This window comes from Cucurbita pepo, chromosome LG14, assembly GCF_002806865.2.
Source record: "Cucurbita pepo subsp. pepo cultivar mu-cu-16 chromosome LG14, ASM280686v2, whole genome shotgun sequence".
Classification (NCBI taxonomy): Eukaryota; Viridiplantae; Streptophyta; class Magnoliopsida; order Cucurbitales; family Cucurbitaceae; genus Cucurbita; species Cucurbita pepo.
The window spans coordinates 7,457,018-7,483,133 of NC_036651.1; the positions used below are offsets into that span (position 1 = coordinate 7,457,018).

Sequence of the window (26,116 nt, forward strand, 5' to 3'; positions counted from 1 at the left end):
AGGTTGATAGGAACCTCCGATAGGGGTTAATTTAAAATTTATTAAAAATAGAGGGACTAAACAGCAATTTTTATAGAAAGAGAGAGGGACAAATATTCATATAATTGTTTAATCCAAACATGTATTAGATGATGATTTAGGCCAAGTGGGTTGTCCCACCTTTTATTACCCACAAAATCTCCACCGTTGGATCAATCCTTCTTGTGCTTATTTATACTCTCTTCTCCCTCTCCTTCTCCTCTCAAACACTTCCTCCCCTCCACTTTTTTGGTGATTTCCAACATCATTTTGCATTATACTTCCATCCATGGCTTCCCTTCCATCGTTCGAGGATCAGGTGCGTTCGATCTCGTCCATCGTTACCCAAATCCCGTCTCTTCGTCCTCTTTCCTAAGCTTCCTTCTTGTTTTTTGTGAACGTGACGAACTTTCGTGAAACAAAATGAATAACAGTTTCGTTTTGTAATTGTTAGGGTAAGTTGAAGGAAGAGATTGCTGCAGTAGAAGAGTTCACTCTAGACGGAACGGTCGATTATCATGGTCGTCCTGCAGTTCGATCAAAATCCGGCTCGTGGGTTGCAGGAATTATAATTCTTCGTGAGTTACCTCTTATCATTTGATACTTTTTTTCGTTTAGTATAATGATAGTAGGAGGTGGGAATCGAGAATCAACGACTTTAGGAATGATTTTTTAAATTATACTTAAAAAGATGTGACAAGATACGAAGATATAACCAATAGAAAGAATCAATAATGTCCCGAACCTTAGGTTAGATCGATGTATTTAATTTACGTGTTTATGTTTACGTGTGAAAAAGGTCACGTAATGAAATTGAAGGCTGAAATTTGGCGACAAGATTGATTGAATATTTTTTAAATAAATAAATAAATAAATAAATAAATAAATAAAAAAAAAAAACATTTATGATATTGAAAAGAGACTCAACAAACAAAGTCTTGTCTTGAAAGTGTGTTTTTTTGAGAGTGATTCATTCTCTTTTGGACAAAGCCATAAATGCCAATTATTATATTAAATATTAAATATTTTTTATTTTTTAATTAAAAAATAAAATTTAAATTTTGGGCTAAATTTATTCTTTTTTTTTTTTTTTCATTTTTAATGCTATATAATATTTGAAAATATATTATTAAATAAGATAATTATATAAATAATTATAAGGTTTAAATTAAATAAATTTATTTTTGTCCTATTGTACGGACGGAGGGCGAAGGGCTAAATTTTTCTCTTGGTCCAAAACGCTGCCACGTGGCAGCATTGGATGGTGGGGAAAAGACTTGAGCCCTAAATTTTGGGCCTAAAGGGAAATGGGCCCCAGCCCACATTATTTGACGTTGAGTTTCGGATGAAAAGGGTATTTAGGTGGCAGCTTGTGAGTGGTGGGTGACGGCTTTTTAATGACAGCCTGATCAAGTTGTTAAATACAAGAAAAATTAAATAAAAATTTAAAAAAATATTGATAAACTGTACCATCCATTTTGAACCACAGTGCACTTGCCTGTCCTAGCTTGGAATCTCAACTTGGGCAATGGAAAATAGACTTTTCGATACGTTCACGTTCACGTTCACGTCTACATCCATGTTTTTTTTAAACCGAACACAGTTGTCTGGTGCTACGATAAGACGTTTCGTGTTTACGACGTCTTTGCTTTTCCTTTTTCTTGAGTGATCTAAGTATTCAGAGAACTGATAAAAGTCGTATAAAATTTAAGGCTTTCTTGTTGTTCGAATATCTGACTTTGTTTAAACCATTTGAAATACGTCCACGTTTTTTTTTTTATCTGGGTTGGGCTTAGTTGACTTTATCTCGTGGGCCAATGATACTTCAATTGTTTATCTTGTGCATAAATTACGATTATATGATTATATAAAGTTTTCTAACTATGGTTCGTTCATGCCAGTGAACCAAGGGTTGGCAACGTTGGCATTTTTTGGAGTCGGAGTAAACTTGGTACTATTTCTAACTAGGGTTTTGCAACAAAGTAACGTTGATGCGGCCAATAACGTCAGCAAATGGACTGGAACTGTTTATATCTTCTCTCTCGTTGGAGCATTCCTCAGTGATTCTTATTGGGGCAGATACAAAACCTGTGCCATCTTTCAAATCATTTTCGTCATCGTAAGTTTTTTTTAAAACCAATTTGAGCATAATTCAATCGACAATGTTCGTTTTTTCAAATTTTTGTGCTAACTTGGTCCGAAAATGGCAGGGCCTAGTGTCGTTATCGCTCTCCTCCTACCTCTTCTTGATCAGACCCAACGGCTGTGGCGATGAACATACGCCCTGTGGAAGTCATTCCAAGACCGAAATTTCCCTCTTCTACCTTTCCATATACCTCACAGCTCTTGGCAATGGCGGCTATCAGCCCAACATCGCCACTTTTGGCGCCGATCAGTTCGACGAAGAGGATCAGAAAGAGGGCCACTATAAGGTCGCTTTCTTCAGCTACTTCTACCTTGCTCTAAACCTTGGATCGCTCTTCTCCAACACAATTTTAGGGTTTTTTGAAGATGAGGGCATGTGGGCTCTTGGGTTCTGGGTCTCCGCCGGATCCGCCATTGCTGCTCTGCTCTTGTTTCTTGCCGGAACTCCACGGTACAGGCATTTCAAACCCTCTGGAAACCCTCTTACGAGGGTTTGTCAAGTCGTTGTCTCCGCCGCGAAGAAATGGCGGGTTAGGGTTCCGTCTGGAGGAGAGGGGTTGTTTGAGGATAATGAGAAGCAAAACCCTAACAATGGCTGCCGGAAGATTCTACACACTAATGGATTCAAGTAAGTGAGAGATTTTTCCATTGCTGAAGTGAAATTTGTGTTTCTGTCCAATTCATATCAGATTTTTAATAAGCATTCCATTAAAAATGTGAATATAATATGAAATCTATCTAAACATAGGTTGGGGATAGTATAGCTTAACTTGGCTTTAGCTGAACTTTGGATCCTGAGTTTTAAGCACTCTGTTTTGTGTTCTTGTTCTGTTGTTTTGCAAAAGCTTTTCTGAAGATAACAAAACAGAACAATCTCTTAAGAATTGTATTTCCTTAGTTTGTTGTCATAGCATTCTGGGGACGTAAATTGTAACCGTCTAAGCCACCGCTAGTAGATATTGTCCTCTTTAGGTTCTCCTTCAAGGTTGTAAAAACGCATATACGAGGGAGAGATTTTCATACCCTTATAAACAATGTTTCGTTCTCCCTCCCAACCAGATCCCACCCCCACTCGTTCCATTCTCGAATTAATGTGGGACACCCCAATCCACCCTCTTTTGGAGGTCAGTGTTTTTGCTGGCACACTGCCCCATGTCCACCCCCTTCAAGATTGAGCCTCCTCGCTGGCACATCGCTCGGTGTCTGGCTTTGATACCATTTGTAGCCGTCCAAGCCCACCGCTAGCAAATATTGTCACCCCCTTTGGGGCTAGTGTCCCCACTGGCACTCGTTCCTTTCTCCAACTAATGTGGGACACCCTAATCCACCCTCCGGAGACCAGTGTCCTTGCTGGCACACTACCCCATGTCCACCCCCTTCGAGATTGAGCCTCCTCGTTGGCACATCGAACCGGTGTCTGGCTTTGATACCATTTGTAACCGTCCAGGCCCACCGCTAGCAAATATTGTCCTCTTTGGGTTTCCCTTCAAAGTTTTTAAAACGCGTCTGCTAGGGAGAGGTTTCCACACCCTTATAAAGAATGTTTTGTTCTCCTACCCAACCGAGTTGGGATTTCACATAAATAGTTCTTTCTCCTTGTTCTTAACTACTGCAAAAATCACAGGTTCTTGGATAAAGCAGCCTACATTTCCTCAAGGGATTCAAGTGATAAAGAGCAAGGAATGATCAACCCATGGCGCCTCTGCCCAATCACACAAGTAGAAGAAGTAAAATGCATTCTAAAACTGATGCCAATCTGGCTCTGCACCATCATCTACTCAGTTGTCTTCACCCAAATGGCCTCTCTCTTCGTCGAGCAAGGAGCAGCCATGAAAACCACCATCTCGAACTTCCACATCCCACCTGCAAGCATGTCAAGCTTCGACATTCTCAGTGTCGCCCTCTTCATCTTCCTCTACCGTCGCGTCCTCGACCCATTTGTTGGAAAACTGAAAAAATCCAGCTCCAAAGGCCTGACCGAGCTGCAAAGAATGGGGGTCGGACTAATCATAGCTGTAATGGCAATGGTCTCAGCAGGCATCGTCGAGTGCTATAGACTCAAATATGCCCAAGCTGACTGCACACACTGTGAAGGATCAAGCTCCTTGAGCATCTTTTGGCAAGTTCCACAATATGCACTGATTGGAGCCTCTGAAGTTTTCATGTATGTGGGTCAGCTTGAATTCTTCAATGCACAAGCTCCTGATGGCCTCAAGAGCTTTGGGAGTGCGCTATGCATGACATCAATCTCTTTAGGGAACTATGTGAGCAGCTTGTTGGTAACAATGGTGATGAAGATTTCAACAGAGGATGACATGCCTGGTTGGATCCCTGGCAACCTCAACAAGGGTCATTTGGACAGGTTCTACTTTCTTCTTGCTGCCTTGACTGTCATTGATTTTGTGATTTACGTTGCCTGTGCTAAATGGTATAAATGCATCAAATTGGAAGACAAATATGAACAAAATGAAGAACTAGAAAGCTTCAAAGTCTGAATATGAACTTTTAAAGGGGGGGGGCTTCACTGCTTCCATTTTGGCTTGTTCTTCTGCTATAGCTCTGTTAAAATGCCTTGATGGAGAATTGATTGGCTTGTGAAAAGTGTTGGGGCTTTCCTTACTGTTCATTAACTAATTCTTGTATAGGGTTTCCTTCTTTTCTTGATTGAAAAGGCTATTTCTATACGATAATCTCATATGTTGTGCGATCTGAAGTGTATGGTGTTTATTTTGTTGTTATTGCTTATGAGAATATGTGAGATTGGCATTGTATGGGGTTTGAACGCCATGTCTTAATCTTTTTTTCTTTCGGTTCAACGAGAGATGCGAATCTTTGATTTCTTGGTCGATGATGTGTATGTGACACCCTGAATTTTAGAAAAGTATGTGTAACGCCCTCCTAGGGGTGAGATCCCACCGGTTAGAGAAGGGACCGAAGCATTGTTTATAAGGGTGTGGAAACTTCTTTTTAGTGAACGCGTTTTAAAAACTTTGAAGGGTAGCCCGAAAGGGAAAGTCCAAAGTGGACAATATCTGCTAGTAGTAGGCTTGGACTATTACAAATAGTATCAGAGCCAGACATCGGGTGGTGTGTCAGCAAGAACGTTGGGCCCTAAAGGGGGGTGGATTGTGAGATCCTACATCGATTAGAGAGGGGAACGAATGTCAGCGAGGACACTAGGCCCAGAAGGGAGATGGGTTGTGAGATCCCACATCGATTGGAGAGAAGAACACACATTCTTTATAAGGGTGTGGAAACTTCCCCCATACGCGTTTTAAAAACCATGAGGGGAAGCCCGAAAGGGAAAGCTCAAAAAAGATCATATCTACTATCAGTGAGCTTGAGCTGTTACGGTATGTCTTAACAATAAAGCTAGGCTCAAGTTGCTAGTGAATAGAACGAGCATGAATATTTGAAGACTACTTATAGCATTTAGATCTACTGTTCAAACATTAAAATTTTATCGTCATGCTTAGCTATGATAATTAAAATAAAGAAAAAAATGACGAAGAGTCTCACTTTCTCTACGTGCATTCTTCTCTCAAATTGATTTTTTTTCTCGTGAGAAATATATATTTAAGGTTCACGTTTGCGAAGTTTTAAGATCAAATCATCTTATTTTGATTAATAGTAAATAAAGATGTTCATTTAACCTGTGGAAACGCATCGTAAACAGAAACAGTATCAGTATCGAGAGAGGGGGGTGAGGGACCCATCTTAAACAAGGTGAGGAATCCTCATTTAAATGGGAACGAGTGAGTCAGTGAAAAATGATTTCTCTCTTCTAATTAAACGGGGATGAAGACAGATTATATCTCCGCCCCTCCCACCTTAAAATTTGAATTTTTAAAAATTATGTTTAATATTATATTATATTTTTGTTTTTGAATAAAAATGGAAATAAAAATTGAAATAAAACCCTAATAGTAAATGTGAAGGAAAAGGAATAGGCTTGCATTCAACGGTCCAATTGAAACGGATAAAGAAGGGGAAAAAATAAATATAAATAGCAGACAAAAAAAGCACTCACAAATTCTGCACCATTCCTTCACTTCCTTTCAATGGCTTCCCTATTTCTCAACACGAGCCCAGAAATTCATCATCCCCTTTGATCATATCTTCTTCAAATTCCCCGATTCTTCTTCATCTTCTTCCTTTTCTGGTCATCAATCATGAAATTCTCTCTGAAACTCCCCGATAATCAAGACCACAAATCCCCAATCGTGAAGGGGAAACTCCCCATCACCATGTTCAATCAACCCTTCACTTCCTCCTTCACTTCCGCCATTAATTCCTCTTCCGACCTCTCCTTTTCCCTTTCCACTAATTTCCCTTCCGGCCCTTGTTTCAAGCTCACTTACTCTCCTCTACCGCCCTCTCCTTCCGCCGCCGCCGCCTCCACGACTGCTCCGTTTACTCTCTCTCTCAAATCTGGGTTAGGGCTTTTTGGCTCACCGGAGGATTCTCCTCTTGTGTTTTCGTCTCGATTTTCTCTTTCCCTTACGAAACCCTTTGTTCCCACTTTCTCTCTTCTCTTCAAACCCCAATTTGGACATTTTTGTCTCAAGAAGAGTACTGTTTCGAGCGTTAATGATCGGTTTTCTGTGTTGCAACCCAACGATGGGGTTCGATTGGATTCTGGGTCGGATTCGAATCCGAAATTTGGTAATGGGTTTGCTGTAGATGAATCGATGGGATGGCAGGAGCTGAAGCTTGAGAGTAGTAGTAGTAGCCATGGTTCTCAGGAGGAGTTTGGAGGAATTCAGAAACGTTTGGCTGAGACGAAAAGCATTAGTGATAGTGTTTTGTCTGGTGTTGCTGTAATGGCAAGAACGGCCATTCCTGTTACTAACCGGATAGCTGTGAATTTCCGGTGGGGGATGAATTTTCCGACGAATCCGGTGCTGAAAATGCCATTTCTGACTGTGAATAAGATATCAGTGGAGAGAGTGGAGGAGGAGAAGGAAGAGAAGAAGAAGAAGAAAACAGGGGAGGACCAAGGGGGAGATGTGGAATTGTTGAAGGGTATGTTGTTTTGGATGAAAAATGATGTGGAAAGTTTGGAGAAAGAGAATAGAGAGATGAAGCAACTTCTAGAGGAGATAAAGCTTGGAAGTGTGGCTAATAGGGCTGCAACATCTTCTGGTTCGAGCTACGGCGAGGTCGTCGAGCCATGGAGGAGGGAAGAAAACAAGTCCAAGAACAGTAGGAATGGTGGACAGGAAAATGATTGGAGGAAAAAGAAGAGTTCTGAAGAAGAGAATGAGGGTAAGAACAGCAGGAAAGGCCATCGTTCCACGAATCGAGTGAACGAAGTTGAATCGGAATTGGAGAGAGCTATCAAGGCTGCTTCCCAAGCCAAGGCTTGAAGTAGTGTTTGCAGTATATGATGTTCTTGGAATGTATATAGTTCCATTTCTTTTAACGATGGACCCTCTGGTGTTCGAGGACGATAACACGGAAGGTTAGCAAGAATATTGCAGTTTCTTTACATTCTCCATTGTTTCTCGATGGTAAACTGTTTGAAAATGTGGATATGAATTGCTTTTTTACATGCTTAATATACCTATGCAGTTTTACTTTGAAGTATGAGTGTGCATTTGATTAGATATGCATTTGGATTCATGAACTGTACTAGAGTTTAGCGAATTGTAGAATACATACTTCGTCGAGTCTCGTGTATACGGGACTTTGCTGGATAGGAAACTATTTCATTGATGGTATGAAGTATATACGAGAAGGGAAGGAGAAGACGACCTCGTCTTCGACTAAGGATGTTACATAAGAGAACACTTTATCATTTCTCTTTAGGTGAAAGGGTAGAAGGAAAGCTACGGTAATTTAACTTAACGAGTCTTGTTCGGGAGAAGAATGGTTAGGGAGAAGCCAACGTCCTCTAGGTGTATACCATTGTTGTAACAGCCCAAGCCGCCCGCTAGCAGATATTGTCCTCTTTAGGTTTTCCCTCGAGATTGTAAAATGTGTAAGGGAGAGGTTTCCACACCCGTATAAAGAATGTTTCATTATCCTCTCCAACTGATCTGGGATCTCACAATCCACCCCCTTTAGGGCCCAGCGTCCTTGCTAGCACACCTGGCCGGTGTCTTGCTCTGATACCATTTGTAACAGCCCAAGCCCACCGCTTGCAAATATTGTCCTCTTTCGGCTTTCCCTCAAGGTTTTAAAACATGTATGATAGGGAGAGGTTTTCACACCCTTATAAAGAATACTTTGTTCTCCTCTCCAACCGATGTGGGATCTCACAATTCACCCCCCTTAGTGGCCCAGTGTCCTTGTTGACATACCACCCGGTGTCCACCCCCCTTCGGGCTCAGTGTCCTCGTTGGCACACCGCCCGGTGTCTTGCTCTGATACCATTTGTAACAACCCAAGTCCACCGCTTGCAGATATTGTCCTCTTTGGACTTTTCCTTCCAAGCTTCTCCTCAAGGTTTTAAAACGTGTATGCTAGGAAGAGGTTTCCACACTCTTATAAAGAATGTTTCGTTCTCCTCTCCAACCGATACGGGATCTCACAATTGTGTCTTATAGAAGTAGGGACCTAACCCGAGACGTATTTATTGGATTTGGCATACACCAATGCATGCCAAAAGAACAATGGAAAACTCATCCTGTCCCACTGTCCTTTGATTTTAGTTTATGAATACTTGGAATAGAAGTTTGTATTCAATTTGAAGCTACACTGCATCTGATAGACAAGTTCTCTAATATTATGCTGGTTTCCCATTATAAGCAGCAGAGGTTATTAAAAAATTTGTACTGAAGAACAACCTCGTAAATTTGGTTCGTATCACTTTTCTGAAATTGGAACGAGCTAGACCCTCCACCTCAACCGAGACATCCACCAATTATGATAAGGAAATGTCGTTGGTTAACTAGGTTCCCCTAACTTTCTCGGACCTGAAAGCAACTCCCCCAACGTACCGATGAGAAGGGGTAATATAAGTGGTGTCGAAAAAGATATCCAAAAGGCTAAAGGAAGAACCAGTCGCTTTATGGAGAAATAGGATAGGAAGATCTCGACATAAAGCTGGCACAATTCCGTGAAACTCGAGTAAGATAGATTCACTCTCACCATCCTTTTGTACTGGCTTGATTCTTCCGTTCGTCTAGTGTACGCCCGAGCTGTAGTAAAAGAGAGGCGTGATAAATGGAATTGTCGGAATGGATGTGGATTGGGTTCAGTATTTCCAAGGCTCTATGTTTTACAATTTGGCTCTCGGTTGTTATAAACATGGGTCGATATATGGCGACATTATATTAACTTTTCGCCATCTCCAAAACTGAGCCTCCCCTCACTATTATTAGCCTTTGGTTTTCGTCTTCCATTTGCCACGACTCGGCCAAACCAACCTTTAGGATTGCTTCAACGCCCCCTGTCATGACGCTAAGTCCAACCGTCACTCAGGCCAGCAACTTTGCTTTGCATCTTCTGTTTAGTGTCGACTTGTTTAGTTAACCTCGGAGAATTCCGAACACCGAGCATAGCATGTTTGTTCTTGTCGGAGTCGACAGGTCGACTCCATTGATTAAGAAGAAGCTTGTGACTGCATCAGTGAATTTGTGGTTCCTGCTTTTCTTGTTTTATCTTGTTCATGATTTCTGGAGTAACCTTGTATTGTTGGCGGCTGATTTTTGGTTCAAAGTAGAATGTATGATATCTGCAGTTCGATATTGTCAACGTCGAACGAGGAAAATATTTATTATGCTCGGTTACCTGTTTCCTCTCGGACCGAGCATAATTCATCTCCAATCGACCATCATAAAACACACGAATCGATTGTTAGCAGCGAGACGAATCCAAGGGGAGGTAATATACATCCAATGAACTACGACATTCAGGGTAATATACATCAAGTTAGATGGGGTCGGGTTTAGGTTAGTTGGATTGTCGGTTTATTTTTTTTAATGATTTAAAAAATTTTACCGGACATTTATATCAATAACTAGAATCTTATAGAACTCAAATATCAAATATTCACAAATCACAACGGATCTTTAATACATCAGTTACAAACTTCACATAAGGGTATAGTTGTCAACTCGATTTGAATTTTTTATTTTTTAAAAATTTAACCCGACCCAAACTGAGGAAAAAAAAATCTAACCGAACCCAACACTCGTAGTTTGGGTTGGATAAATCTAGATCGGTGAAATTCTCGAATCATATGAACACTCTTATTTTTCAAAACCTCTTAAAATCCGACCGCAAATTTAAATAGAATTTAATGAAAATTAAAATAAGAAATACAATGTTGTGCCCTAAGCACTGTCCTATCGAACCGACCTAAAATTAAAATTAAAATTATTATTCTTTTAAAGCTGCATTATTAAATATATATATATATATATATATATATAATTTATTTTTATTTTTATTTTTTTAATTTGGTAATATAGTCACCATTTTTACCCTCAAATATTTATCATCGACTTCGAACTCTCAATCAGAGGTGTGTTAATGGCGGAGGATCATCGCCATAGATAATCACCTCGAGCTCGATCTCAAACTCCATCAACTCCGTACTCACTCCCTTCTCTTCCATCTCATCTGCCAATTCCTTTGCCCTACCTCCCTTTGCCGGTGGACATGGCCGCCTACCTCGTTATTCCTTCCTGTCCCTCCTCTTCTTACTCCTCCATGTCCTCGCGCCGCACCTCCTTCCTCACCCGCAGAGATTCTTTCTCCGACTACTCTCGCTCTAGAAATTGCATTCGTTACAGCTTCGTACGTCTCTCTTTCTCTCTACCTCTCATTGCATTCATTTCTCACTGGGGTTTATTTCGAACTACAATTTGTGCAACGTTTTGATTCTGGATGTTTGAGAATTCCGACATGCGTGGTGGATGGATCGAATTTCTAATTTCTTCGATTAGCTGTTTTTTGCAATTAATTTGTGCTGCTTTTATCTGATTTTTTTTAATGAAATTCTGCTGCGACTTCCTTGTTGTGATTGGGCTAATTGTGTTTATGTGCGGTTTTCATGTTGTGTAGAAGAGTAGTCTGCCTGAACCGAGCAGATTTGGTAATGGGAAACCAATTGTTCCTATTCTTAATGAGCGCAGTCTGCCGGAGTTCTTGGAATCCGCTAGAATGGGGAAACCAGTCAACAGAAGCAGTAACCGTTTGAAGTTGTTTTCTGGGACGGCGAATCTTGCACTGTCTCAGGTAAGTAGAACTATATCCCGGCTCGCTTCTAAGTATTGTATTCAAACGATTTATGGTTTTATTTTTGGCTAGCATGCAGACATACGTTTATATCATCAATGATGCTCAAAATTCACACCTCTAAACTTCCTTTTGAAGAAAATCATGAGCACAAAGAACTTGTTCTAATTAACACATGTTATGCGCATGCCATGATCTTTTCACTCTCCTAGATTGCTTATGCTTTTGCTTGTATAGGATCCCATCTACCCGTTCATTGAATTTTGGCAGCCATTTTCTAAAGGAAGCCGTTCTATTGGAACAATAATCTATGGTGTACGAGTTTCGATTTCTATGGCACGTAAAAGAAATCCTCTTCAGAATTTCAATACATGATATAGGAAAATATATTTGTGGATAAATTACTTAGTCTTGATTTTCTGTCAACTTGTTTTGGATTGTTGGTCTTATTTTGTTGCACTTCGGTATTTGAAACTTGATTAATCCTCTTTGAAGTTTTCAATTTCCTCGATTATTTGTTTCTGTTCTTCCATTCCCCTATACTTCTCTTGGAAGTTTGAATTATGTATGCCTGTGCTTTCTAATCTCTTGGTTTTTATTTTTAGGAAATTTCTAGGTATATGGGCTTGGAACTTTCAAAGATTAACATCAAGCGATTTGCTGATGGAGAAATATATGTCCAGTTGAAAGAGAGTGTGAGAGGATGTGATGTTTACCTAATACAGCCCACTTGTCCCCCTGCAAATGAGAATCTCATGGAGCTTCTTGTTATGGTAGATGCATGTCGGAGAGCGTCTGCCAAAAATATCACTGCAGTTATCCCATATTTTGGATACGCCAGAGCCGATAGAAAGGCAAGTTCAATCTTCAGAATAGTTAGTTGAACCTATTAATTAAATTACATGGCTTGGATATGCCTACTAGAGAATTTTGATGATACAAAGTGACATGCTGAAATCTCAACATCGTCTAGTGATGTTCTTGATTGAATTTCAACTTAAATGCGAACCATGAAAATGTAGAGTACAATGTAAGATTTTATTGAATATTGAAACTGAACTTTTTTGTCTTTTTTTTTTTTATTCTGATCTGGGAGCATATAATTCAAGGTGTAGTTTATCTGGTTGTAAAATTATCTCTCTTGGAACTGTTTTGCCTTCCAGACTCAAGGTCGTGAGTCAATTGCAGCCAAACTTGTCGCTAATCTTATAACAGAGGCAGGTGCCAATCGTGTTCTTGCTTGTGACCTCCATTCTGGACAGTCAATGGGCTACTTTGATATACCAGTTGATCACGTGTACTGTGAGGTATTTAATACTTAACTCGCTTCTTCCATTCGTTACGCTGGGTTTTTAATAGCATTAATTTTGTATATGGACACCAGCCTGTGATTCTAGATTATCTTGCCAGCAAGACAATTTCTTACAATGATCTGGTTGTGGTCTCTCCTGATGTTGGTGGTGTGGCAAGAGCTCGTGCTTTTGCCAAAAAGTTATCTGATGCTCCTTTAGCAATCGTGGACAAAAGGCGCCAAGCTCACAACGTTGCTGAGGTAAACACCCACAGAATCCCTCTCCCGTCCTCATAATCTTGGTGGTCTATTCGAAATTTGGATAAGAATGTAGTTGTTTACATTTGAATCACTAATAATAATCTTAAGAAGCTTTAGAAGGCTGTCATTTTTTAGATGCTTATAATGCAGAACAGAAAATAATCAAGATATAGTTTTTAGATTGGCAAATCGGCACAATGGATTCTTTCTTCTAAAATTGGATGTGGCGGTTTTCGGGTCCTTGGTGATTGATATCCAGACCAAGTATTAAATATGCTTTCAAAGTTCTATAAGGGCATTCTCAGATTTAAAGACTCTGCGTATTACTTCTATGACATCCCAATACCAATGATTGTCATTTACCTTGCAGGTGATGAACCTTATTGGTGACGTTAAAGGAAAAGTTGCTGTCATGGTAGATGACATGATTGACACTGCCGGTAAGAAGTCATGGATACATTTGGATGTTATGTTGTTTAATAGTTTCTTTTAGTATGCAATGTTTGAAAATGTTTAAAACATAACTAGAAAGAACACAGATCGAAACTAGGCATTGAAGTTTCATGAAGAATGAAGTAAAAAAAAAAAAAAAAAAAAAGTTTTTCTTGACCCAGAATGAGAGTGGCCCAAATCCACCGCTAACAGATATTGTCCTTTTTGGGCTTTCCCTTCCGGGTTTCCCCTCAAGGTTTTAAAACGCGTCTACTAGAGAAAGGTTTCCACACCCTTATAAAGAATGTTTCCTTCTCCTCCCCAACCGATGTTGGATCTCACAATCCACCCCCCTTCGGGGCCCAGCGTCCTCGCTAGCACTCGTTCCTTTCTCTAATCGATGTGAGACCCCTCAATCCACCCCCTTTGAGGCTGAGCCCGAAGGGGGTGGACACGAGCCTCAAAAGGGGTGGACACGAGGCGGTGTGCCAGTAAGGATGCTGGACCTCCTAATCCACCCCCTTCGAGGTCCAACGTCCTTGCTGGCACATCGCCTCGAATCCCCCCTTCGGGGTCAACCTCCTCATTGGCACATCTTTCGATGTTTGGCTCTGATACCATTTGTAATGTCTCAAGCCTACCGTTAGCAGATATTGTCCTCTTTAGGCTTTTCCTTTCGGGCTTCCCCTCAAGGTTTTTAAAACGTGTCTACTAGGGAGAGGTTTCCACAGTTTTATAAAGAATGTTCCGTTCCTCCCCAACCGTCGTGGGATCTCACATAAAACTTCCATGTTCCATGAAAAATGCTTGGTCCCCATGAATCTTTCTATCTGGTTGAAGTTTGAAGTTCTCTCTTGTTTTACACTCTGATTCAGAAAAGTTGTGTATACCTTGTATATATCTTTTGCATTTTTGGTTTTCTGGGTGCAGGGACTATTTCAAAAGGTGCAGCTCTTCTACATCAAGAGGGTGCCAGAGAAGTTTATGCTTGCTGCACTCATGCTGTATTTAGGTAATAGTCTCTATGCTTTGGCTTTCTATAAAGTTTTGTGCTTCATATTTTTAATTATAACAACTTAGTCCTACTCTTAGAAATGTAATGGTTAAAGCTTGAGGAAAAATGTTAAAAACAATACAACCTAGGCATTAAATATGGGCAAGTCAATGAAGCTAACAGAAGTTAATACAGTCCAAAATTAAAGGTGGTTCAATTATTCGTCCATTCAAATGACTCGATTACAATAAATTTCTTAACATTGGGAACTTTAGGTTATCATTACATTTTTTCTAACACAGACTAAATCATTACAAAAAGCATGTACAAGTTCAAACATGTTACAGAAGCAAAAGTACAAAGATTAAAAATATGTTTTAACCTTAAAACTTCGATATAAAGTTCTTTTCTGTCTAGAATTTGGATGATCAGGATCATGGAAAACTTTCTTCTTAACCTAAGTCCACCGCTATCAGATATTGTCCTCTTTAGGTTTTTCTTTTTAGACTTTCCCTCAACGTTTTTAAAATGCATCTGCTAGGGAGAGCTTTTCACACCCTTATAAAGAATGTTATGTTCTCCTCCCCAACCGATGTGAGATCTCACAATCCACCCCCTTCGGGGCCCAGCATCCTCGCTGACACTCATTCCCTTCTCCAATCGATGTAGGACCACCCCATTCCACCCCCTTTGCGGCTCAGCCTCCTTGCTGGCACATCGCCCGGTGTTTGGCTTTGACCATTTGTAATAGTCCAAGCTCACCGCTAGTAGATATTGTGCTATTTGGGCTTTTCCTTTCAAGCTTCCCTTCAAAGTTTTTAAAACGCGTTTGCTAGGGAGAGGTTTCTACGCTTTTATAAAGAAGGATGCTACGTTTTTCTCCCCAACCGATGTGGGATCTCACATATAATTGGGTCATTTCACTTTTTTGAAATGTAAGTTAGTTTCGAAACTGTTTGATTTTTCCACTTCTTTTATGTTCATCACCCTGCAGCCCCCCGGCGATCGAGAGGTTATCGAGCGGCCTGTTTCAAGAGGTGATAGTTACAAACACGATCCCAGCAATAACAGAGAACTACTTCCCTCAGTTGACTGTTCTTTCAGTAGCAAATCTGTTGGGGGAAACCATTTGGCGAGTTCACGACGATTGCTCTGTAAGTAGCATTTTTAAATAACTCCAAATTGAAGTAATCCTTAGAACACAGCCTTCTGAAACAATTCTAAAGGATTCTTACTGCTTTTGTTTTGTTAGTTTGATATTCTTAGATCATCCATTCTTAATTATTCCTCCTAGTTCACTATTAGAATAATTTCTTTCGGTAATTCCCACTGGGAGTTTCACTCTGACTTTATAAAATTTTGTAATTTTACATTTATACAATCTCATATCTTCATAGAATATAGTATAATGTTTCATTGTTTTGGTACATCATATGTGATGTATTATTTTGGGTTCTTTCCAAAAAATTAAGGGAAAGCAGTAATACACCTGCTTCTATTGATCCTTGTGCACATAACTTGAATGATTTCATGTCATATAAATATGGCTGACACGACCTCTTTAATAACTCAATTCTAGGACGTATGGACCTTGTCAATCAAGACAATTCACTACTAGGAATTGGCTCTCTCGTAAACCCATATAATTATAATCACGTGGGTGCCGATGCCTGCTAACTATCTTCATATTGTGTGGACTCCTGTCCCTCGAAATATGTTTATTACTAGAGAATAACATGATGACACCAATAATGAAACAAACTATACTAATTAGGGAGCAACCTACAATACAATATAACACTTAGGGTTCAACCCAACAATACGATACAACAAGTAGGGTCACGACCCTATTATATGATATAATAATTAGGGCACGACCTTACAATACAACATAACAATTAGATTACAAACCTACAATTCGATATAACAACTAGGTTTCAATCTTACAATATGATATAACAATTAGGGCTCGGCCATACAATACGATATAACAGTTAGGCTGCAAACCTACAATTCGATATAACAATTAGGACTCGACCCCACAATATGATATAACAATTCGGGTACAAATCTACCCTTCGAAATAACAATTAGGCGCTACCCTATTAGAATCCGCAAATACCGGGAGTGACCCTATATTAAAAAAAAAAAAAATGTAGAATAAGAAAAGTGAGATTTGAAACATAAATAGAAACTAAATTCAAAATTAAAGAAATTTAGTAAAAATGTTTTTTTTTTTTTTTCCTAAATTAAACTATTTATTTGGAATTAAAAGGTGAAGGACCGAGATGCAATAAGTACAGAAGTTAGGGGCAAAAGAGTAATATTATTGAAATATTTTAAATTTCAAAACTAATTAGGGTTTTGTATTGGGAGTCTATAAAAACCCCTCTTTCTCTCATTCATTCATCGCTTCAAATTCCCCTTAGGGTTTCCGCTTTGCACTGCATCGTTCTTCTGCCGCGCATTATCAATTTGTTTTTCGTTTCAAGAAATTGTTTCTTCAATCGTCTTCTTTTCTTTGATACTGAAGCTGTGATGAAAATCTTCTGTGCTATAGCCGGCCTCTCACGAGTGGTCGTCGGTGATGGCTACACAACCCTCTAAGAAGTTCTGAGCTTTGTTTATTTTACATTTGATTTCGCTAATGAATGTTTCTTCTGCGATTTCTGTGGCTGTTTTTGTTTGAATTTGTTTTGGTTTTCTGATACGGGAAATGCGAGGTGACGATAGAAATTCATGTCTGTCAATCCACTGACTAATTACAGTGTGATGTTAATGTGAATCCCGACAGGTTCCGATCGCTTTTGAATCTTCTAATCTGTTTTCCTTTCTACATATTTTTCTTAACTCTTTTTCGTTGGATTTCTTATGAACTATGGTTTAGAAAACGATTACACTTGAATTGGTTTTTTGGATTGGGATGACTGATTTTTGGGCATATGATGAATCTCTTATAATCAAATGGGTAATTTGCGTCTGAAGCATTCATTGATGCTATATCACCTTGGAGAACTGATGCCTCTTTCATGTTTGTTCCGAATTTATGTAATTTCAAATGGGATTTTGACCATATTTGCTTTCATTGTTCTAAAATTCTATTCTTGAATTTGAATTGGAATTTTAGTATATTTAGCCTGAAAACCTTTTAAAAAATAATTTGGTGTTCATCTTTGATATTTATGTATTTTGATAGTTTGTTTTTTATCGAAACTTGTTAAATTTAAAATATAATGCAATGTTTGTAGTATAATTAAAAAGCTTGATATCAAATATCTTCTATTCAATGGTGTTCATAACATCTCCTATTCAAGTATTTAATGATACATTTGAAGCATTTAAAAGAACTTCGAATGAAATCGAAGTTGTTTTGGTAGGAAATGGAGCTGTTTTGGGTTGAAGAAATTCTATGCCAACTTAATGGATCTGTAATGAATATACACTTATCTGATATTGGTTTAGGTTTAGAGATTCATTCTCATGGATCATGATTTCAGAGTTTAATATATGATGATTACAAAGCATATTTAGAGCTTGTTTGGCTAAACATCTTTATAGAGCATTTTAGAACATTTAATCTTTTTTATCTTTTAGAGCATTTTATAACATTTAATCTTTGTAATCTCTACGAATATTTACACCTTTGTAGTCATTGTTATGTGATATGTGAACTTTGTACAAAACTCTTCTCCCTATCAATAGTTATATACTGAGTGGTGTTTGTACCTCTTGAGGTGTTGTTACTCTCTTGCTTTCAAATATAACGTTTCTTTTATAATCTCTTTTTAAAAAATCTCTCTATCCTCTTCTAAAACCTTAAATTGAGGTCCAAAATTTGAGAAGACGTTGTTTGGCTGTTGTAAGAATGTATTGGGAGGTACTCGGTTTCCAATAATAAATGAACTAAGTCAATTCGTTCTTACGTTGCCTATGGCCAATTCGTTCTTACGTTGCCTATGGCCAATTCGTTCTTACGTTGCCTATGGCCAATTCGTTCTTACGTTGCCTATGGCCAATTCGTTCTTACGTTGCCTATGGCCAATTCGTTCTTACGTTGCCTATGGCCAATTCGTTCTTACGTTGCCTATGGCCAATTCGTTCTTACGTTGCCTATGGCCAATTCGTTCTTACGTTGCCTATGGCCAATTCGTTCTTACGTTGCCTATGGCCAATTCGTTCTTACGTTGCCTATGGCCAATTCGTTCTTACGTTGCCTATGGCCAATTCGTTCTTACGTTGCCTATGGCCAATTCGTTCTTACGTTGCCTATGGCCAATTCGTTCTTACGTTGCCTATGGCCAATTCGTTCTTACGTCGCCTATGGCCAATTCGTTCTTACGTCGCCTATGGCCAATTCGTTCTTACGTCGCCTATGGCCAATTCGTTCTTACCTCGCCTATGGCCAATTCGTTCTTAATTCGTTCTTACCTCGCCTACGGCCAATTCGTTCTTACCTCGCCTACGGCCAATTCGTTCTTACCTCGCCTACGGCCAATTCGTTCTTATTTATATCTTAGTACAAAAGAGTTGAGATAAAATAGTTGGACTCTTATTATGTATGTAAATTTTGTTACAAAATGGTTAATAATTGTAGAAAAACACCACCAATGAAGTTTGAACAATATATATTACCTTGATGAGGACATTATTTCAAGGGAACAAACCAACCAGTGGAAATTTTGGTTGTTGTTGTTGTTGTTGCTGCTAGAAGTCTAAGTCATACTCCCCATTTTCATCAGCAAAAATCTCAGGATGAATAGCAGCAGTGTTGGTGTAATTCAGAGCTCTCTGCAGTTTCCTATGGTCCAAAACTTCAACTTCTACTTGGAACACAGAGCTCACAGGCCTATGATCCGACATCCTTATATCCGCGTTCTTATAACACATTTGCTTTATCCCTTTTCCCATCCATAATATCCGATCACACCTGTTCATGTTAATTCAGTCAATAACTCTACAATCTCCTTCTCTACACCTTAATGGTGGATTCTATCTAACAACTTACCATGCTGGAGACCTTTTCTTCTCTCCTTCTTTCGGGGTTTCGCCGATGTATCTATCCGAGTTGAATTCGTATTTATACGTTGGCGGGAAGTCTAATACCCCTTCTCTCCATCCATCAAATACGTGCCCCGTGTGCAGCTCTCTCGTAAGCTGTCACAATACATCCATCCATTCATTACTTGATCTTAAGTCATTCATTCATCTTAAAACATATAGAACTCGATATCTATCAGTTGTTCGTGTTCTAGACAGACGAGCTTTTTAAAAATTTTGGTCAAATTAGTCACCTGATCATAGTTGCTGAGTTCCTCCCACTTTTTTTGAGCTACAAGCCTCCTTACAACCGACTCCGACGTATTCAGACGATAATTCAAATCGCCAAACCAGAATACTTGACTGCTCGTAAAAACATTTCGTCACAATCATACTCCAAATGATATCAGACTAACAAAATTAAGACAGAGCGAGCAAAAATAGTCTCTTGATCCTTGAAATGCTCGGTTAGTATGAACAAAAATAGCAAACAGATTACTCGACAGCTCTCCGATTCGATATGAATTTTTTCCAGTTTCCAAAATCAATGGTTAAATGCACATGTTATGAATGGTCAAGCAAAGCATGTTTAAAGATCAGAGTGCTTACTCATGCGAAGGTATTGTCTGTGGCTGTCCTGAATCAAACACGGACGAAAAACGTGTTCGTCGTATGATTTCGTTCACGTCTGCATTGCGCTTGTGTTCTTTTCCATCCTTCTGACCCGAGGTCAAATGAGAACAAACGAAACATAACCGCGACTGATAAAGAGTCATGCTGACAGAAACAGACCCCTGCATTCAAATTGGTAAACAACATGAGCCTACTAACAGACCCCTGCATTCAAATTGGTAAACAACATGAGCCTACTAACAGCAACACTGTAAGCGTATGAACAAGAAAAGACTTCCAAAATCTGTTCATGGTTTGATATTCTGGTGTCCTAGATGTATAAAAGTATTACCTTGTTTCCCATGTAGCCCATAAGACCAACACCAACCGGAGACACTTTCAAATTGTTAACGTGTCTCCGTAATCTCTTACGAACCCAAATCGACACATATATTCCTACCATCTGCTTGCTGACAATTCTCACGTATTTCGGATAAGATTTCGTGCTCTCCATTGGATCCCCGTCGACTTCTTGTTCTATAAGTTCTTCTGGGAAACCATCTTCTTCTTCTTCTTCAACAGAAATGTCAGATACATCAGAAAGGTTGTCCAGGACTTCTGAAGTTTCCTGTGTCGCTTTCCAGGCCGAGATCAGATTCCCAGAACTACAGAATGTCCTCTTCAACCCGTTTCCGTTTATCGAAAAACTCTGCGGAGGGAATATTAGAGGATTCTCCAAGCACCGGAAGCCAATTCGAGCAGAACTGCTAACTACTCGACGCAACTTCGTATTAGAAGAAACAACTTGAGGAGTTGCATCCAATGAATGTTCAGGCCAGTCTAGTCTATGGTCACAGTCAATGCCATAGATTCTACTTAACTGAAAATTCGAGTTCACTCGGTTTAACTTGTTGAGGGGATGTTGATCCAATTCAAACCCGACATTCCCAGAAAATTCATTGTCTATCAGTTCTAACTGTTCATCATTAACCTCACTTGCAAGTACATCAGCTAAGGACGAAGTCCTCAATACTGGGGACGGCGGGGCGCTATAGCTTTTATGTTTGTTCTCGGGTTCGGAAGACTTGTTCAGCGTTCTTCGAATGATTGCCTCCCATTTCGGAATTGGTTTGTTATCCTCTGCTCCCAGCACATTCCCAGCATTCAAAGGGACTACTTCTTGGAAACTGCAAGGATCAAATTTGACAAGCTTTTATCAACATCACAAGATATGTACTAATGGAACTATGAGCATAAGGACCTTCACTCACCCTATAATATAGATATCTCCTGGGTCTTCTGTACATAGCCAGTCATCTATCTCAAGGCTTTCATCTGGAACTCTTCCCGCAACGTTCCATGTAGCTATCGTCACCCTACAGATATCATATTTCCAAAAATCAGTGTGAATGAAAGTAATGTCTCCGGGATCATGATTCAAATAGTCGTCGTAGTTCACAGCCGAACCTCAGATCTTTCGTGTTTATGTACTGAACTCTAAGAGTTTCCGATTTCCCTCGTCGGTGTCTTAACTGGTTGCTACTAGGAATGTCTGGATCATTAAAATAAGTAATCATAAACTTTTAACCAGCTCAACAGATAAATGCAGGTTGAAACAATTCCTTGAAAAACAAGCCCATATTCAGCATTCCATTCGTAAGGAACCTTTGGCCTATATAATCCTAGCTAAGATGTCCTCTAGAACAGAATGAGCATTGGCAATACTTGATCCACGGTCAAGAGTTCGGAACATTTTAGTCCAATTCCAGCTTAATTAGAACACGATCCTCCCGGCAAAACTTTAATAGTTCGGGTGAGATAGGATTATTATCAAATACTAAACTTGTAACAGCCTAAGCCCACCGCTAGCAGATATTGTTCTCTTTGGGTTTTCCCTTTCGAGCTTCCTCTCGAGGTTTTTAAAACGCATTTGCTAGGGAGAGGTTTCTACACCCTTATAAAGAATGTTTTGTTCTCCTCCCCAACTACTTATAGACGAGGAAGTGGGTGATTTCTAAAAACATCAGAATACTGACATGGAGGTAGTACCTGAAATTCGATTTGAACATGTCGATAAATTCCTTTGTGCTCTACTAGCACGATCCTCTTGTTTATGCGTTCTTTCGTTCTTGAGAGAGCAAACTGAAAGGAAATCGTATAAAAAAAAGGTGAAATCGAAGAAAACGAAATGAAAATAGACAATTTTAGCAGTAACCCAATGACACATACCATCATCTTCACTCTCAGTTTCAGTATCAACTTCATCCTCACTAAAATCATACACCTTTGGCTTGATATTCAACCATTTCTTCATCACAATGGAAGGCCAAAAAGCCTGGAAAGAATTGCAAGATTAAGTTGGAATCCATCCTTGATGAACACAACAAGCTGTTCAAAAACTGTACACGAATTCGTTAAAACATACCTCGGAGCGTTTTTCTCTCCTTGTCCGCATAGCCTTTGCTTGAAACTATTCAACAGAAGATTGATGAGTTCAACGTCGATTTCTGGGAGGCGGGCAATTGTTTAATATGTGGCTTGTCAGAAATCAGGAGAACTACAAAACCAGGTTTGTGTTAGAAATCTATGTCGCCATTTATATGGAAGAAGAGCCAAATTGGGACCAAATAGGAAAGGACAGAATGTGTAGAAGCCATCCACAAACCCAACTTGTACAAAGAATGATCAATGGTCCATCTCCACACGTTCATATTGTTCAATATATTTTTATATTGGAAAAGTAAACAAGCTGAAAGCGAGATCCATTAAAATAAAATACAATCATTTTCATCATAAGAAATTTGCAGCACTATGAAGTAATTTATGCTACACTTAAAGATAAACCACCGTCGAAGCCCGTCTATTAGAGGTTTTCACACCCTTATAAGGAATGTTTCGTTTCCCTCTCTAACCGATGTGGGAGGGGGTAGACCCAGCATCCTCGCTGACACACCGTCCGGTGTCTGCCTTTGATACCATTTGTAACAGCCCAAGCCCACCGCTAGCAAATATTATCCTCTTTGGGCTTTCCCTTTCGAGCTTCCCCTCAAGATTTTTAAACTACGTCTACTAGGAAAGGTTTCCATACCCTTATAAGGAATATTTTGTTCTCCTCTCCAACCGATGTGGGATCTCACAATCCACCCCCCCTTGGAGACCCATCGTCCTGACTGACCCACTGACCCATCGCTAGCAAATATTATCCTCTTTGAGCTTTCCCCTTTGAGCTTCCCCTCAAGATTTTTAAACTACGTCTACTAGGAAAGCTTTCCACACCCTTGAAAGGAATATTTCATTCTCCTCTCCAACCGATGTGGGATCTCACAATCCACCTTCCCTGGAGACCCAGCGTCCTCGCTGACCCACCGCTCGGTGTCTACCTCTAATACCATCTGTAAGAGCTCAAGCCCACCACTAGCAAATACCTCTACCTCTTTGGGCTTTCCCTCAAGATCTTTAAAACGAGAATGTTTCGTTCCCCTCTCTAACCGATGTGGGATCTAACCCTTCAAAAAATTACAAAATCACCACAACAAAGTGATCAGATCCAAATCAAACTGTTCATATCACAAAAAAACAAATCAACTCAGTTAATCATGAAGAATGTTGAACAGGGTATTCTTTCACTAATCAAAATCTTCCAAAATTTCATCCATAAAAGAAGAATCAAGAACACTGAACTGGGAATGCCCTGTAAACCAAATTCCCCCACCAGCCTGCATTTTCTTTTTCCTCAAATCCAAAGCTCCATATGATAGAAACCCAACAATAGCAGACTTACCCCACCACAAACCAAACACCCAAATAGATCAGATCACATTAACCCAAACTCCAGACGCAAACACAGATTAAGACCTAGCCATTACCATATAAAGAATAAATTAAATTAGCATACCCATCAACGCCAAGATTTCCAGTGAGCCCACCTCAGGCAAAGTCGGCAGTGACATGAAAACAGACAAATCGTCAAAGGATGCTCCAGCCTAGAGTTGACATCATAATATAAAATCAAGTCAAACAAAGCGAACTAATCGGTTAAGTTAATATCCTTTTACAGCCAAATCCAAGACTCCCAGATCAAGTTCGAAGCATCGCTTACCGTAATCAAATAGTTAGGCGGATATGTAGGGCTACGAAGAACATCAATGGCGGATAAGAAATTGAAGGCCCCACGGCAATGGGACTCAGATCGCACTATGTGTGACTGTGAGAACCCCAAAACTTTCTCCGATTTTGGGCGTTGAATTCAAGAGGAGAGAATCTTGGCCATGCAATTAAAATAAACGAAATTAATTAAGAACAATAAAAGAGATGGATTAGATACAGTAATGACCATGATCGTCGTCATTGGAAGTGGGCCAATTTGCGAGGGTCGGTGGATTGGGGCATCGTTCACCACTGGAGAAACCCCATTTTTGTTCTAGTGGTCCGTGGAGGACAATCTTTTTAACTGATGGTTGACTCGAGCTCCGAAAATTTGAATTTAGTTTCTATTGACGTAATTGCTTATGGTTTGAATTAATTATCGAACTCAAATATAATTTAGTGGATAAGATAACAATTAAAGTAAAAAAAAAATAGGGATGACTTACGAGAATTGGAGCTCCTCCGAGTCAAAGAGATGGACAATTTCGTCCTTGTTCCACGTTTAATGTCACTCCTGATTTTAGCATACAGATATCTATTTTATCTGCACGGTTAGGACCAACCCTCGAACTAGGAGGAGATTTTCTGTTTAAACGGAGAATGAGGGAGGGAGTGGAAAACATTTTTTCTTTTTAGATAAATGAGGTCGGGGACCGAGACAATGAATATTATCCTCATCCTTTGTCCCATTTTATATAATATGGAGAAATCTCTCTCCGATCGAGGATAGAGACTGAGAATATAATTCTCATCCCCTGTCTCATTTTATCTATTAGGGAGAAATCTCTGTCTACTCACGAATAGACATAAGGACTGTCCCGTTTTATCTATTATGGGAAAATCTCTCTCTGCTTGGGGATAGACAGGGAATATAATCTTTCATCCCCTGTCCCGTTTTATCTACTAGGGAAAAATCTCTCTCCGCTTGGGGACAGTCAGGGAATATAATCTTCATCCCCTGTCCCGTTTTATCTACTGGAAAATCTCTCTCCACTTGGGGACAGACAGGGAATATAATCCTCATCCCCTGTCCCGTTTTATCTATTAGGAAAAATCTCTCTCCGCTTGGGGACAGACAGGGGATATAATCTTTATCCCTGTCCCGTTTTATCTATTAGGGAAAAATCTCTCTCTACTTGGGAACAGACAGGGAATATAATCCTCATCCCATGTCTCGTTTTATCTATTAGGAAATAATCTCTCTGCTCCCTCGTTCATTGTTTAAACAGAGGTTTCTTCCCCATTTGATGTGGGTCATCATGGACCTCGACTCTATGGAGTAAACAGATATCTCCACATGCACAATTGAGAGAAACGAACCATTAATATCTTGATCGAGTATACAAGCCTTGCCCATTTAATATATACATAGATCGACTGTTAAACCCGACTTTCCACGTTATTTCATATCGATCAAAACCCTAAACCTTAAGAGCACGATTGAAATTACGGTTCGGTGCATTGACCCCATGCATCATAGCAAGTCAAAGGGGTGAATGATTCTAAATACAAAAGGAGGATTAGGGTTTGGCTTGTGTTCCAAGATGGATGAAATATCCCAATGTTTTCCTATGATTCATCATGATTTTTTTTTTTTTGGTGACATTATTTAAATTTTTTTAATGCACAATAATGTCACATATTCCTTTTTTTAATCATATGTTAAAATTTAATATTCTTTGAAGCAATAATTGTGCATGTCATATTAATTGATTTAATATATTTCCCTAAAAAATTAAATATTTAACAAATAAAGAATTCTTATTTATTTAATATTGCCTGTTAAAAAAAATTATTTTTCCAATATATAATTTAATTTTTAATTCTTATGCTTACAGCTAATTAAATTTAAATTAATCATAAGATTATAATTAATCACTATCATATAAGACAAATTTGTATCAATTACTATCATTAATCAAAATTGATTTATTTACTGAGGTTAAACTTATAATTTAACCTCTTTTAACCCAAAGAAGCTTTTTTTGCTC

The 26,116-nt window shown here is 39.2% G+C and overlaps 4 protein-coding genes and 3 non-coding genes across 8 annotated transcripts; 6 read left to right on the top strand and 1 right to left on the bottom strand.

Annotated features, from left to right (window-relative positions):
- Window positions 1-246: 246 nt before the first annotated feature.
- On the top strand, window positions 247-4,932 carry LOC111810745 (protein NRT1/ PTR FAMILY 7.3-like). Its single transcript, XM_023697514.1, has 5 exons — window positions 247-337; window positions 473-596; window positions 1,920-2,137; window positions 2,229-2,791; window positions 3,788-4,932. The coding sequence occupies exons 1-5, from the start codon at window positions 308-310 to the stop codon at window positions 4,656-4,658; spliced, it is 1,806 nt and encodes a 601-aa protein (XP_023553282.1). The 5' UTR covers window positions 247-307; the 3' UTR covers window positions 4,659-4,932.
- A 1,403-nt stretch (window positions 4,933-6,335) lies between these two features.
- Window positions 6,336-7,532, top strand: LOC111810501. Its single transcript, XM_023697208.1, has one exon. It carries the CDS (start codon window positions 6,336-6,338, stop codon window positions 7,530-7,532), a length of 1,197 nt encoding a protein of 398 aa, XP_023552976.1.
- Window positions 7,533-10,589: 3,057 nt separating this feature from the next.
- LOC111810583 (ribose-phosphate pyrophosphokinase 1-like) lies at window positions 10,590-15,731 on the top strand. Its single transcript, XM_023697312.1, has 8 exons — window positions 10,590-10,911; window positions 11,179-11,352; window positions 11,958-12,206; window positions 12,516-12,659; window positions 12,737-12,904; window positions 13,275-13,344; window positions 14,267-14,348; window positions 15,325-15,731. Exons 1-8 carry the CDS (start codon window positions 10,774-10,776, stop codon window positions 15,503-15,505), a joined length of 1,206 nt encoding a protein of 401 aa, XP_023553080.1. The 5' UTR covers window positions 10,590-10,773; the 3' UTR covers window positions 15,506-15,731.
- A 1,129-nt stretch (window positions 15,732-16,860) lies between these two features.
- On the top strand, window positions 16,861-16,951 carry LOC111810963. The gene has a single exon (XR_002817478.1). It is a non-coding gene; the product is annotated as a small nucleolar RNA U61 (small nucleolar RNA).
- Window positions 16,952-17,048: 97 nt separating this feature from the next.
- Window positions 17,049-17,135, top strand: LOC111810964. Its single transcript, XR_002817479.1, has one exon. It is a non-coding gene; the product is annotated as a small nucleolar RNA snoR14 (small nucleolar RNA).
- A 128-nt stretch (window positions 17,136-17,263) lies between these two features.
- LOC111810961 lies at window positions 17,264-17,357 on the top strand. The gene has a single exon (XR_002817476.1). It is a non-coding gene; the product is annotated as a small nucleolar RNA Z101 (small nucleolar RNA).
- Window positions 17,358-18,857: 1,500 nt separating this feature from the next.
- Window positions 18,858-24,390, bottom strand: LOC111810199 (type I inositol polyphosphate 5-phosphatase 2). Of its 2 annotated transcripts, XM_023696811.1 has the most exons (12): window positions 24,079-24,390; window positions 23,875-23,962; window positions 22,405-22,536; window positions 22,209-22,314; window positions 22,029-22,121; window positions 21,447-21,531; window positions 21,251-21,355; window positions 20,332-21,166; window positions 19,977-20,161; window positions 19,622-19,730; window positions 19,336-19,484; window positions 18,858-19,257 (listed from the first exon to the last, which is right to left on the bottom strand). In XM_023696811.1, exons 3-12 carry the CDS (start codon window positions 22,432-22,434, stop codon window positions 19,035-19,037), a joined length of 1,920 nt encoding a protein of 639 aa, XP_023552579.1. In that variant the 5' UTR covers window positions 22,435-22,536; window positions 23,875-23,962; window positions 24,079-24,390; the 3' UTR covers window positions 18,858-19,034. The 2 variants fall into 2 exon arrangements, with proteins under 2 accessions (XP_023552579.1, XP_023552580.1); XM_023696812.1 differs by lacking the exons at window positions 23,875-23,962; window positions 24,079-24,390 and having other exon boundaries at window positions 22,405-22,777.
- Window positions 24,391-26,116: the final 1,726 nt, after the last annotated feature.

What these genes read in the sequence shown, in the direction of transcription:
- LOC111810745 (XM_023697514.1), top strand. Translation starts at nt 308, where the DNA reads ATGGCTTCCCTTCCATCGTTCGAGGATCAG. An exon ending in TTCCATCGTTCGAGGATCAG is followed by an intron (nt 338 to 472) that starts GTGCGTTCGATC and finishes TGTAATTGTTAG; the next exon opens with GGTAAGTTGAAGGAAGAGAT. An exon ending in CTACACACTAATGGATTCAA is followed by an intron (nt 2,792 to 3,787) that starts GTAAGTGAGAGA and finishes CAAAAATCACAG; the next exon opens with GTTCTTGGATAAAGCAGCCT.
- LOC111810501 (XM_023697208.1), top strand. Translation starts at nt 6,336, where the DNA reads ATGAAATTCTCTCTGAAACTCCCCGATAATCAAGACCACAAATCCCCA.
- LOC111810583 (XM_023697312.1), top strand. Translation starts at nt 10,774, where the DNA reads ATGGCCGCCTACCTCGTTATTCCTTCCTGTCCCTCCTCTTCTTACTCC. An exon ending in ATTGCATTCGTTACAGCTTC is followed by an intron (nt 10,912 to 11,178) that starts GTACGTCTCTCT and finishes CATGTTGTGTAG; the next exon opens with AAGAGTAGTCTGCCTGAACC. An exon ending in AAGCTCACAACGTTGCTGAG is followed by an intron (nt 12,905 to 13,274) that starts GTAAACACCCAC and finishes TTTACCTTGCAG; the next exon opens with GTGATGAACCTTATTGGTGA.
- LOC111810199 (XM_023696811.1), bottom strand. Translation starts at nt 22,434, where the DNA reads ATGCGGACAAGGAGAGAAAAACGCTCCGAG. An exon ending in AACTGAGAGTGAAGATGATG is followed by an intron (nt 22,122 to 22,208) that starts GTATGTGTCATT and finishes ATTTCCTTTCAG; the next exon opens with TTTGCTCTCTCAAGAACGAA. An exon ending in CAGACAATACCTTCGCATGA is followed by an intron (nt 19,731 to 19,976) that starts GTAAGCACTCTG and finishes TTTTACGAGCAG; the next exon opens with TCAAGTATTCTGGTTTGGCG.